Raw genomic sequence first — 12,749 nt, 5'->3', positions numbered from 1 at the left:
ATGGACTCTGACAAGGTCCTGTCAGCTCAGATTCAGGAGCCCAGATAAGGAACACGTGTTACTGTTTTCACTTTATCTCTGAAATCCATCCCTATTTAAAAACAGTTATTGTGATGCGGCGCAGGGCTGTAGCCCCTGAGCAGCTGTGTGTGGTGGAGTGTGCTTATTCACCACAACACCTGCTGAAATGCCAGCATCCCAGCCTGCAGAGGGTAACACATCCGTTCTCCTGCAAGAGCCATTTCCAATCACAAACAGTCACGTCAGTACTGACTTTACTCCATGGGGAAGAGCAATCTGTTTTTTGTTTGTTTGTTTGTTTGTTTTCAGACAGGGTTTTTCTGAATAACAGCCCTGGTTCTCTTAGAAATCCCTCTACAGACCAGGCTGGCCTTGCACTCAGAGCTCCACCTGCCTTTCTCTTCTAAGTACTGGGATTAAAGACTTGTGCTACCAATGCCCAGCCTTGATTTGTCTCAAGAGTAAAACATGATACCATATTTGATTCCAGAGAGAGTTACCTGGATTCCAAGAAAACTGTTCCATGTTTCTTAAGCACACTATTAGCAAAAGCACGTAATTTGTGAATCGTTCCTTAATATCTAAAAAAAAAAGAGAGAGAAATTGACCATTAAGTGCTAAAGTGTATTAAGTAGGAAAATACTTAATTCTATTAAAACATCTGTAAAAAATAGTAATTTTTGGAACCTAGGGGGTTCCATTTTAAGCACCAAAATTCACAGTGCTCAGGTCTCTTATACAAATGCTGCACTATCTGTACATAACCTATCACCTTCTGTCATACACTGAATCATTTCTAGATCTCTTGTAATACCTGCTACAACTTAAAAGCAATGAATATAGGTATTTTACCGTATTATGTAGGGCACAGTGACAAGAAAACGTCTGCCCATGTTCAATACAGAAGTGGTTCCTGCTTAGAATATTCCCTACAGCCATAACCATATAGGCAGAGAGCACAGACACAGGGGGTTAACTGCTGACTAGTGTGTGTGTACATGTGTGCGTATGCACACATATACATGTGTATAAGTCATTACTTAATTTTCCAACATATTTCTAGTATGGAAACTTAAAAAAAAGTTGTTCAAATTTGGTCATTAAATGCCTCCAACAGTCTTTGGGAATATAACAACTGTTTTCATTTTATAGAAGAATAAAAATAAAATCAGAGAATTAAATATAAGACTTTGGGTAAAATAAAACATCTGCACTTCAAGGAATATCTAACCTGGTAGTAAGGAGAGTATAATTTCTTACCCGAGAGAATACTGGTACTGTAATAGCATTCCTTGTTGGTATGCAGAGAATTTTGATGTGCAGGATTAGGTTTCACAGTGATGTTTGCTCTAAGTTAATAACTAGTTGAATGAATTTAGTGAAGACAGAAAATTGAAGTCATATCAAAGACAGTTTATGTATTTCATTTTTTTCAGTTGTTGTTTTCTTCTAGGAGTCCAAGATACCATGTAGTCATGAACTAAGTACGTGTGGCAATGAATGTGCACTGTGCGTGTATCTGTGTAAGGCTGGGAACTGTGAAGGCAGCTGTCACTCACACAGCACAGCTTGCCCTCCACCTGACTGCACACCTGTCAGCAGCCTGCAGCTCAATTTCACCTCACTGTCCTCTGTGGGACCAGCTGTGCTTCTCCACTTCCTGTTCTTGTTGCTCTAGAACATGACTGGACTTTCTTTTCACTGCAAATCCCCTCTAGTTGAGCTGCCTTTACTGTCTGTACCTTCCTTAAATTCTTGAACTCTTCCAGTCAGAGCTGGCTCCTTCCCCGTTAGAGCTGCCAAGCTTCCCACTTGCAGCAGGTCTGAACTGCGCTTCAGTGGGCACATGCTGCTCTATCCGTGAAACCAGAGCGTGAATCCTTGTACAATAAATACCATGTGTAAGGTATATAGAACAATTGCTTTTGAGCTACAGAGCACAGAAACACTTCCTCTGAAATGCATAAAAAAAATCCTGGAAAAGCATATGTAGGTAGGGTTTTCAAGTACACGTTGTGACTAGCTACACAACACATGTGTATATTTTTTCACATAATTTCAAAGGGGATGTAACTTAAAGTCTGTCTTAGCATAGCAGGGTCAGACTGAAGGGAGGAAATATTCTCTGGACTTAGAGATGGATCTTGATTCATGGGATTGCTTTTCTAATGCTTAGCTGGAATTTTATATAATTAGTCACAAATCTGTCTTGGTATGTGCACTCTAGCCTTCCTCATTATTTTATTTCTTTTACAGAAAAGACTATCAGTACACAACTGAATAAAAGTGCAAGCTTTAGAAAAATCTGAACTTTTCTTATCTCAACAGAAAGCATTAGGTCCGTTGGTCATAGGATGTTAGCGGTAGGTGTCAGCATTTATTATATGAAAAAGATGACTGTAGTTCTCTTCTAACATTTGTTATGACTTGGTATCAGTGTGCTTCAGTTATTATTTTCTCTTATACGTGTTTTCCATTCCAATGACTTTCAAGACCAGGTTTAGATAAGTGTATGTTCCACAAAGCTTGCACTTAAAGTCAGGTGGCTTTTAGTATTTTTTAAAGTATACATAATTACTGTCGCAACCAACTGTGAACTCAGGCTGGAAGCCTCATACTATGTAGCTCGTATCCCCCATTCCCTTAAGCAACTACCAGCCCGTTTCCTCTCTATATGAACTACCACTATGGGATTTGATATGAATAGAATAATATAATGATTAGTATTTATAATTGGCTGCTTAAAGTTTCACTAAGTATAATGTTTCCAGGTTTAATTTCCAAAATGCAATATGGCTCAGTATTCCAATTTTACTTGATGGCTCAATAATATTTCATGGTATACAAATCTTACATTTCACTTATCCATTGACCTCTTGGTGAACATATGGATTGTTTCTACAGTTTGGTGATTATAAATAAAGCTTTTATAAACTAAAAAAAAATAAGATGTAGCACTTACACTTATGGCAATAAAGTACTTTGAATTAGCATTCTTGGAGGAGGACAGGGATCAAAAGTCTTCCACTTAACCTTTATTCCAGATGTAACTGTTAGGCTAGAACTCCCCCTCATCCTCTGCACAAGTTGGGAAACCCTGTCTGCCCTCCTTCCCTCAACCCCACCTACACAGAGAAAATTCCCCATCTGCTTGGAGAAGACTCCCGCTAACATTCATTATTGCTCGGCTCCTGGTTCTGAGACTCCACCCACGAGTCCCCACCATGATGGCCACTATCCCAGCTCCCAGCTGGCACGTCATCACGCCAGCCTAAACTTTGTAAACCGTGACTTCACTGACCTCTACCTCTGAGAAAGGTGAACACACCCGAGAGCTGCCTCCTAATAAATCTGACTTCATCTACTTTTAATCTGGTCTAATCTGCCCTATATCTCCATGACTGAGAGAGAGAAAATGCCTATCAGTAACCACTATTATGTAAAAAAATAACTCACTAACTACTAATCTGTTCTAGAAAATATGGTTTTAAACCTTTAAAAAAACCTGAAATACAATTACTTTTAATTAAAGTGTTATTATTCAACATCTATTTATGGTACTGAGTCACCTTCTTTCTTTCTTTCTTTCTTTTTTTTTTTACTGAGTCACTGTCAATGAATGTTAACCAGAGCTACAATCGGAATGAATAACTCACCACTGTTTGACATTTGAAAGAGATTGTTCTTTTCAAACTTCTTGAATACACTTCCTTTAATTTCAACAAACTGAAATAGCAACAGAAATACCATCTTTGTCACTTTAAAAAATATTTATTTTATATATATATACATACAATATATAAATATATAAACAAACACACACACACACAAACACATACACATACACACACATCACTTTAATACCTTAACAGTTGTAAAAATCAACTCTCTCCACAAAACAGTTCTTAGACTAACAGGTAACTAAGAATTCCTTCTATGCATGGCATTACTGAGTCCCCTTCCTAAACTTCCAATGTGAAGTGTGACCTCATACTTACATTATTAGACATCATGATAGTAAGCAGTGACTTGTTGTGAGAGTTAAAAGCTACATTGAGAGTTGTCGCTTGAACCATGATAAGAATTGCATGTAGAACTAAGAGTAAGTCAAAGAAAACACTTGTTTCACAATTATTAACATAATATCATAAAGTTTTGAAGGTAAAAAATGGGGGAAATGACCATATTTTCTAAATTAAATCTGCCTAACAAATATTTTCTATTGTCATAATTTCCTTATTCTCTAGTTGCTATAAACTTGAAATGATATATGTTCTCTACATGAAAGAAGCAGAAGCAGAGAGGACATCTGGACGTCCATTAATTAGAACTATAGCTCTGGTAGTTGGCACATTAGGCCCTCACCAGGCCGGGGTGGCGCACACCTTTGATCCCAGCACTTGGGAGGCAGAGGCAGGTGGTTCTCTGAGTTTGAGGCCAGCTTGGTCTACAAAGTGAGTTCCAAGGCAGCCAGGGCTACACAGAGAAACCCTGTCTTGAAAACAAACCAAACAAAAAACCAAAACCACTACCACCACCACCACCACCACCAAAAAACAGAAGCAGGCCCTCAAAAAGGGTGTTAATTCAAAAAAATTGAAAAAATTATGGCAAATGATAAAAGAGACTAAGAGATATACATCTGTGTTATGATAATTCAATGTTTTAAAAGTGAACACAGAAATAAGTCTGGAGCTGGTTTTCATTGGTTACCTGAGTGATATGGACTATGAAGGTCACTTTCATATGTGCCCTCCATATGTGCAGGGATGGGCAAACAAGGCAGCGAGGGCTGCTGGAATATTGTCTAAAAGGATACAGACATAGAGAACAGCCATGAAGAAGTGAGGAATGACTCCGATGTGTGCTCTTTTTCTTTCTTTCGGTTCTGTGGCTGTCCAGTAGAGAGCATCTAAGATATCTTGTCCAAATGAGGAGAACAGACGATCGGCTACCTGCAGAGAGAAACCGTGTGACATGCTTCTCAACTGCCCACTTCAGGAGTTTACTAGCAGTCAGACCCGAGGCTTGCGGTCCTGGAAGGGAACTGAGGACATGCAAAGAGCTGCTTACACTCCTTGCATGTGCTCTCTGGTGTATGCTGAGGATGCAATACATTTATGGAACTAGAATGGGATTTACTGAATTAGCCATTTGTAAAAACAAAACAAAGCAAACAGAAAAAAAATGGGAAATTTGATGTAAAAATTTCAAAGCCATTTATATTTAGTATACTAAGTACACATAATTAAGTTATGTGGAATCCTCATAATTCTTGCAAAAACAACAACAAAAAACAGTGCATCCATGGGTTTCCAATAAGTTTGCAATTTGACAGCATGTGCTCCCAGAACCTGCAAGCAGTGGAAATCTTTCCTTTAACTTAATGTTCCCAACCTTCCTAATCCTGTGACCCTATAATACAGTTCCTTGTCTTGTGGTTACCCCATCATAAAATTATTTAATTGCTACTTTATAACTGTAATTTTGCTACTGTTATGAATAATGTAAATATGTGATATGCAGGACATCTGATATGCGACCCCCGTGAAAGAGTCTGCTGACCCCACATATTGAGAATCACTGATTTAACTGATTTTGAGGCACTCTCCCTTCAAGTATGACCCAGTGAGCGGCTCAGGTGGCACCTCGGTAAACTCAGCCCCTAGGCCTCACTAGATCTGACTCTGCACTGTACCAAGATCCTCCAGTAATGAAGCACATTCATTAATGGCTTCCCAGGCATCCTAGCCAATGCCCTCATCTCACTCCCTCTGTAGGACCTGAGTCTTGAGTGCTGGACACGCTGCAGGCTGTGGTCAGACTAAGATGTGGAGGAGGCAAGGCCTTACCTCTAGCATGTTGTAGATGATATAGAGTTTGATGACAGACTGGCCTCTTATCAGATGGTACATCATGGAGTAGTCAACATAGTGCATCATGAAATAGCAGATTACCAAGATGACACCCTTCAAAATGTCACACACCTGTGCAGGCTGAAGCAAACGTCTGTCCCTGAAATATACAAATAATGGAGATAGGAGTTTTACTCTATGTGTTCTCAAAACAAGTCATCTTTACTGGACACGAAATAGCATATCGAGGTCACGATGAACATCAGGCTCATGTTTTAAAAACTTTAACAAAGATGGTCACTAAAACGACTGAGTAACTGGACCTTTTCTGCTGCTTACAGAATGTAAAGATGTTAGATTAGGGCTGTAGAGATGGCTCAAAGTTTAAGAGCACTGACTGCTCTTCCAGAGGTCCTGAGTCAATTCCCAGCAGCCACATGGTGGCTCACAACCATCTGTAATGGGATCTGATGTCCTCTTCTGGTGTGTCTGAAGACAGCAACAGTGTACTTATATAAATAAATAAATAAATAAATAAATAAATAAATAAATAAATAAATAAATCTTAAAAAAATTAAATATTAAAAAAATGTTAGACTAAAGATGGATCAGAACCGAAGAGTGTGCAGGCAGCAGCTTTGTGTGTGTGTGTGTGTGTGTGTGTGTGCATGTGTGAGACTTATAGCCGCTGGGTCAGCCTGCCCACCCAGTAGGCACTCTGTGTACACCACTCTGCACCTCCTCAGGCCACTGCTGGGATTACTAGCTCCAGATCTTTCATAGTGGTTCAAAAGGACTCTCTGATCTTTATGGTTATGTAGTTTTCCCCATGAATACATACCATAAAATTTCCAACCCATTATTGACAAATTTCTACTCATTTTCAACTATAAGCTAGTACAATGTACATGTCTCATAAGTAAAAATGTATCTGTATTTGTGAAATCCTATAATTCTAGGTGCACAGTTCCATTGACTTGACATTTTGGTAAGAACAGTCAATGTGGGCCTCTGAAGGGTTTGTATCAACTTACACTTCTCCCAGCAGCATACTGAGAAGCTTGCGGCCACAAGCACCAAATAACTCATGACCAGCTTCTGAATCTTTGCCAGTTGCACTGGTAAGAAACAGAACCCAGTATAATTTGGTGTTAGTTTACCTCAGGAGTAGAGCTGGTTCTAGGTGAAAATATCACCTAGGGCCTTGTTAATGCTAGCCAAGCATTCTGTCACTGAACCATACATCCATTTAAAAAAAAAAATGAGCTAAGTCTTATTCGTGCTTCAAAAAGGCCCTGAGCTTTAAGTCTCCCTACCCGGCCTCCCAGACAGCATGGGTCATGGGCCTATGCTCCCAGGTCTCACACTGAAGGATTCTTTCAAACCCTCAAGATTTATTTAAATTTCTAATGAATCCTCTCATATCTTTTCTTCCTTCCTTCCTTCCTTCCTTCCTTCCTTCCTTCCTTCCTTCCTTCCTTCCTTCCTTCCTTCCTTCCTTCCTTCCTCTCTTTCTTTCGGTGGGTTAGTAGTTTGTCAGACAACTCCTTTTCTGCAGAAGTTTGTCCTTTGTAACGTGACTTGAATTTTCCAAAATTAAAAAAGTAGTTGATTCTTCCTTCTGAGTAGAGCATAAAAACTGAAGGCCAAGCCGAGGAAGGACGCAGTAAGATGGAGAAAACAAGCAGAAAGAAGAAGTTTAGTATTTCTTTTTACTGGACATAACATTTTCATGACAAGAATGGATACGTTCGGGTCTACTGCAGGTTTATTCCTTGGGATCAATGTTCAGGCTTCTGTTCTGCCAGGTTTTACCCATATATTCAACGGTTAGGACTAGGAGCTTCCTTTAGGAGCTGTGGCTGCTTTATCTTTATCAACAGTGACTACTCCACACTGCAGTGTGTTCTGAACTCATTGCTCCTGGCCTTAGAAGAAAACTCAGGAGTTTCTGGGCTCTTTTTCTGTTCAGCTCCTTCTCAGCCTGTCCACAGGAGCAGGGCTTTCTCAGCATAAGGTGTCCATCTTTTAAACTGTTCCTGTAACTAGGCTGTGGTACCAGCTCTGAGAGGAGCTGTCACAGAACTGCGTTCTTGCTTTCCACAGGCTATCAGTAAGTTTGATTGATCTGTTTGGACTCAATATGGGAGACTGCACGTCTGAAAAGAGGCCCCTTCAGGAACGGTGCTAGGAGAGGGGAAGCCATCTAGTGAGCTTCCACGGAGACAGGCCTGGCTCACAAGTCCTCCACAGAGGTGGGATGCTCATTGCTTTCTCTTTGCAGCTCAAGTCAGAGCTCTGGGCAGAAGTGCACCCAGCACACCACCTCCATCATTCCTTTCATGCCGACTTTCCATGGAAAGCAGGGTAACTTTTATCTTCCACTTCCCTCACACCCAGCTGAGAACACACTTCCCTGCCAAGGGCTAACTGATAATGGAGAAGATTTCATGCCCTGCTCCACATGAGGCTGGGACTGGGAGCAGTGGTTCTTCTGTCAAGAGTGAACATATTTCTAATTCAGATATCAAGAGGAGACAGGCTGGATGGTCCTGCATCCCTGGACTACAGATGGGCACTGCCCCACGATGCCAGGGGATGTCACGAGACGCACCAGTGCAGGTGCGACTCTTCACCAACACTGACTGCTAACTCCAACTCAGAGCAAAGAGCAACGCGTTCTGCAGAACGTAATCGAGCATCTGCAAACATGTAAGGAGCAGGCACACCTCTCACTTTATTAACTTCTAAAGTACACAGCGGAAAACAGGACATAACATACTTGCACTGGCTCCTCAGCTGCTGTCCCTGCCTGAACATCGTAATCGTCTGCTACAGCAAGTGCAGGTTTTCAAAATGGAGGACTACTATTCCAATACAACATAAAACTTGTTTCACAACAACCTCTATAAACAAGGATTTTCTTTCCACATGTGCCTAATAACAATAATAATGATAATAATGATAATGATAATAATAATAATAATAAAGCAGCAAAAACAAAACAACAAACCCTTCCTGAGTGGCACCTTATACAATGCTTGCGTGCATCGCAGCTTCTCCAAGATCTAACCACAAATGAGTTTAACTAATTAAAACAACATGAACCAACCAAAGCATTTGCTCCTATTCTGGCAGGATATTTTTAGATGACTATCAGTAATCATTACTAACTCCATAAGAAGCTTATGTACAAAGCTGCCAATTCAACCCAGAATGGGCACTAGATAATCCTTCAGGCTGAGGACTGAGTTATGATAGCTGTTAAAGAGGAATTATAGGCAGTTCCTTTAGCAAATGCTGGAGATCTCAAGAGAATGTTAGACAAAGTAAACAAACCAAACCAACCAACCAAATAAACAACAACAACAAAACCCACATTAATCTAATTTAGTTTAGCCTATTGGTTTTATTATATGAGGGGCAAGACAAGATTAAATAAGATATTCAATAGAACTTCGAATAAAAATAAGACATTTAACACAATTTAAAAGATATTCAAGTTAAAAACACCTATACAGAAAGAATAAATTTTACCTTTTAATTCCTGCAAATACTTCCACTATACTTTCATAGTTACTACAAATGGCAATTTCATGTCATATATTTTACTATTATACATCTTGGAGCTATTTAAAGTGCTTATAGATTCATAGAGGTAGAATTATGCAGCAGAGAAAGATGCTCGCTGTGAGGTGTCCCCACCCCTTGATACTCTACTGTTGAAGAAAACTGGGACTGGCAAGACCAAGAAGGAAGAGGCGACAGCAACAGCAAGCAGAGCCCTGCGGGTTCATTGCAAGCCATGGACAGAGACCAGGGCGGAGCACGGCTCAGTTTACCTTAAAGTATGCATAGCTGAGGGCTGGAGAGCCACAGACAGCTGACATTTTAAAAACATGTATTTCATGTGGTTCATATTTTTAAGAGAAGTACCTTTATGGTCTTAAAGTGAATTGGAATAAAGGACTAGGATCAAGATACTTTCCTGAACTGGGAAACTCAACATTTAAGTTTGACACACAGTAAAAAAAAAAAAAAAAAAAAAAAAAAAATCACTTAGCACTCTACACTTGATGGATAACATCTTTTTTTGTACATTAACTTAATTAGAATGAAGTAGCTGACTTATGAAGTGCCATCTGTGTTTGGAATAACACAAAATAAATGGTGGGTCTAGGAACAAGTGAGTTGGCTTAGCCTAAGGTGAGGACTGAGGTGTCTGCTACCACGGAGACCCACAAGTCGTTAGAGACTGTCTCACGGGGATTGTCATGGTGACTGTGTGGTCCAACACTGGAATAAACATGGCTAGAGCTTAAGACCAAGTGAGGATGCTACCGAAGGCCGGGAGCCACATTTTCCTCCGTGTGTTCCCACCCTCAAATGGTTATGTGGCCTATGCTGGTGCTTTTGCTTTGGTACTGAGGTCAATCTGGCCAGGAGTATAAAAGGAAAAATCCGTGTTTACTCACCACAAGGAGTCCCTGTGCCACCACTCTCCATCCTATAAAGGAAGTGAAAGTGCTCCTCCCTTCGGTCTGATTTACAAGAGAGAGAGAAAGAAAGAAGGTTGGAAGGTTGCTACGCTACTTCGAGCGTCATGGTGGGGTGCATGGGATGACAAAACTTGATGCTGCTGTGAAGGCTTTCTACATAACCATGTATTCTCTCTCTCTCTCCCCACTGGTGCGGCACACGTCAGCCCTGGTCAGAGGAAAGAATGGACATAATTGTTTCCCTGACAAAGACACTAAGAGCTCTCCTACACTCATGTTCTTGTGGTGGCAGAGTTACTCAGGCCAGAATCAAATGCTTAACTTTGCATGGAAAGAGAAAACCTACTTATATAGCACAAATAAAGTTAATTTGAGCACAACTAAATTTAAAGAGGTAAGGCACATGGAGGAAAGCCAACAGGTTAAGAAACTTGAGAATTTGAAATAGTTCTTCTGGGAGATAAGAACTCTCCTACAGGGCTAAAAGATATTCCTAATCTAAAACAAGAAAAAAAGCCAATGAAGTCTTCGATGAGAGTTATGTCTAAAACCAAGACAGGGATCAGGAAATTTGCTTGCCTGAATTTTTACTATAATAGCAAAGGAAAAATACTCTAGCATTCCTAAATCGAGTCAGCTTACTTAGTACCATATAATGTTCAAAAGTGCTTTCTTTACTAATGGCTGTCAGCTCTGGGTTCTATATTTTACCATTTTTCCTCTGTAATCTCATTCAATGTATAACTTAAGTGTGACAGAATTCTAAAGCACAAAATAATGCCAATTCTAGGAAGAGACAGTATTCACACTGATACCACTTAAATTACCACATACTTAGTATTTTTAATATATCCCATGGATTAACTTAGAAAGATATCTGATATCTATCAAGCACAGATAACTCATATAATGAATAACAACCTAATTGTTTCTGTCTTCAATTAAAATATCATCCTAATTTTGTCTAAAAGTTTAGAAGCTATCTTACCTTATCTAGGAAAGGAAAGAACCAGCTTTCCAGGATCCTAGATGCCTTCTGTCTTTCCTCCCTTCCTCATTAAACACTGGGCAGCAGGGGTTAAGACTGCTACTTCATCAGAAACAGATTCAACCAAGTCTTTCTGTGATCACTGAGAAGTGCTAGCAGCTTTCAACAGGAGCAGTGCGGCATCCTTTGTGAGCAGTGCACCTCACCATTGGTTTACAGCAGCACTTGCCAACACCTTCAAAGGAACACAATCCTAGCTGCTTGAAAATTGGCAAAATGGGGGCTGGAGATATGGCTTATTGGTTAAGAGCACTGACTGTTCTTTCAGAGGTCCTGAGTTCAATTCCCAGCCACCACATGGTAGCTTACAACCATCTGTAATGGGATCCGATGCCCTCTTCTGGTGTGTCTGAAGACAGCGACAGTGTACTGCATACATGAAATAAGTAAATCTTAAAAAAAAAGAAAAAAGAAAAAAAAAGAAAAGAAAGAAAAGAAAAAAGATGGTCTGTGGACTGGGCAGTCAGGATGAGGACTGAGTTACTGAACAAGCTACAAAATCTTCCTGCTTATCATCTTTCGTGAAAGGCAACGTCTCTGTTCACTCAACTGCTACCAGTGGCAACAAAACCTAAACTTCAAAACAAAGCCAAAAACACATCAAGATAGCAGAAGATCTAACAATAGCTTCAAAGCAGAAATTTTGGTTTTCTTTAAAAAGCCTCCCAGAAATGCTGCAGCAAAGAGAGGGGCAGACAGAGGAGGAGACACTCACCCGAGGATGACAGACACAGCGCTGTGCTGTGCTGCTGATTCTGACCCCGTGCAGGGCGATACTGTTTCCATGTCAGGATTTAACTAACAAATAACTTTTCTTCTCTTTTTAGAAAAAAAGAGACTAGAAATATATATATATATACACATACATACATACATACATACATACATACATACATACATACACAAAAGATTGAAACAGAAGAGATGAGGATGATAATGACTCGGGAAAGTAGACAATTAACTTCTTTGCAAGTTTTAAGTCAGACTGAAGGAAAGAGCACCTTTGCTTTTTGAAAAAAGATGGACCATGAAGCAGCTATAGGCAAAACAAATCAAATAACCTTTAATGGAAGCAGAACAATGGGAGGAAAGCTGTAAGATAGCAGGATTCGGCTATTTCTAATAATTCCATAAAGATAAAACATTTTTGGGTATTCTAGAAATACCTGAATGGCTTTGGGTATAATATTAACAGTATCTTTTGTTCAGGCAGTTTTCACACTGTACTATATTTTCAGTTCCATGCTTTAAAAAAGACTCACAGAGCCATTGTTTTCATGGTTCAGAGACAATAACTGTGCCTCACAGTAACACACATTGCTTAAC

The 12,749-nt window shown here is 39.8% G+C and overlaps 1 protein-coding gene across 1 annotated transcript in view; it reads right to left on the bottom strand.

Annotated features, from left to right (window-relative positions):
- Positions 1-12,749, bottom strand: part of Tapt1 (transmembrane anterior posterior transformation 1) — a 51,310-nt gene that overhangs the window by 13,557 nt on the left and 25,004 nt on the right. Inside the window, exons 4-8 of the mRNA XM_052198224.1 lie at positions 5,874-6,036; positions 4,841-4,976; positions 4,020-4,117; positions 3,678-3,747; positions 522-602 (exon numbers count right to left, since the gene is read on the bottom strand). Of these exons, the coding sequence (XP_052054184.1) occupies positions 522-602; positions 3,678-3,747; positions 4,020-4,117; positions 4,841-4,976; positions 5,874-6,036 (548 nt within the window). The remainder of the gene's footprint in view (positions 1-521; positions 603-3,677; positions 3,748-4,019; positions 4,118-4,840; positions 4,977-5,873; positions 6,037-12,749) is intronic.

Source organism: Apodemus sylvaticus, chromosome 11 (genome assembly GCF_947179515.1).
Source record: "Apodemus sylvaticus chromosome 11, mApoSyl1.1, whole genome shotgun sequence".
NCBI classification, from domain to species: domain Eukaryota; kingdom Metazoa; phylum Chordata; class Mammalia; order Rodentia; family Muridae; genus Apodemus; species Apodemus sylvaticus.
The sequence above is the reverse complement of the archived record's forward strand: the minus strand, read 5'-3'. Positions and strand labels throughout refer to the sequence as shown.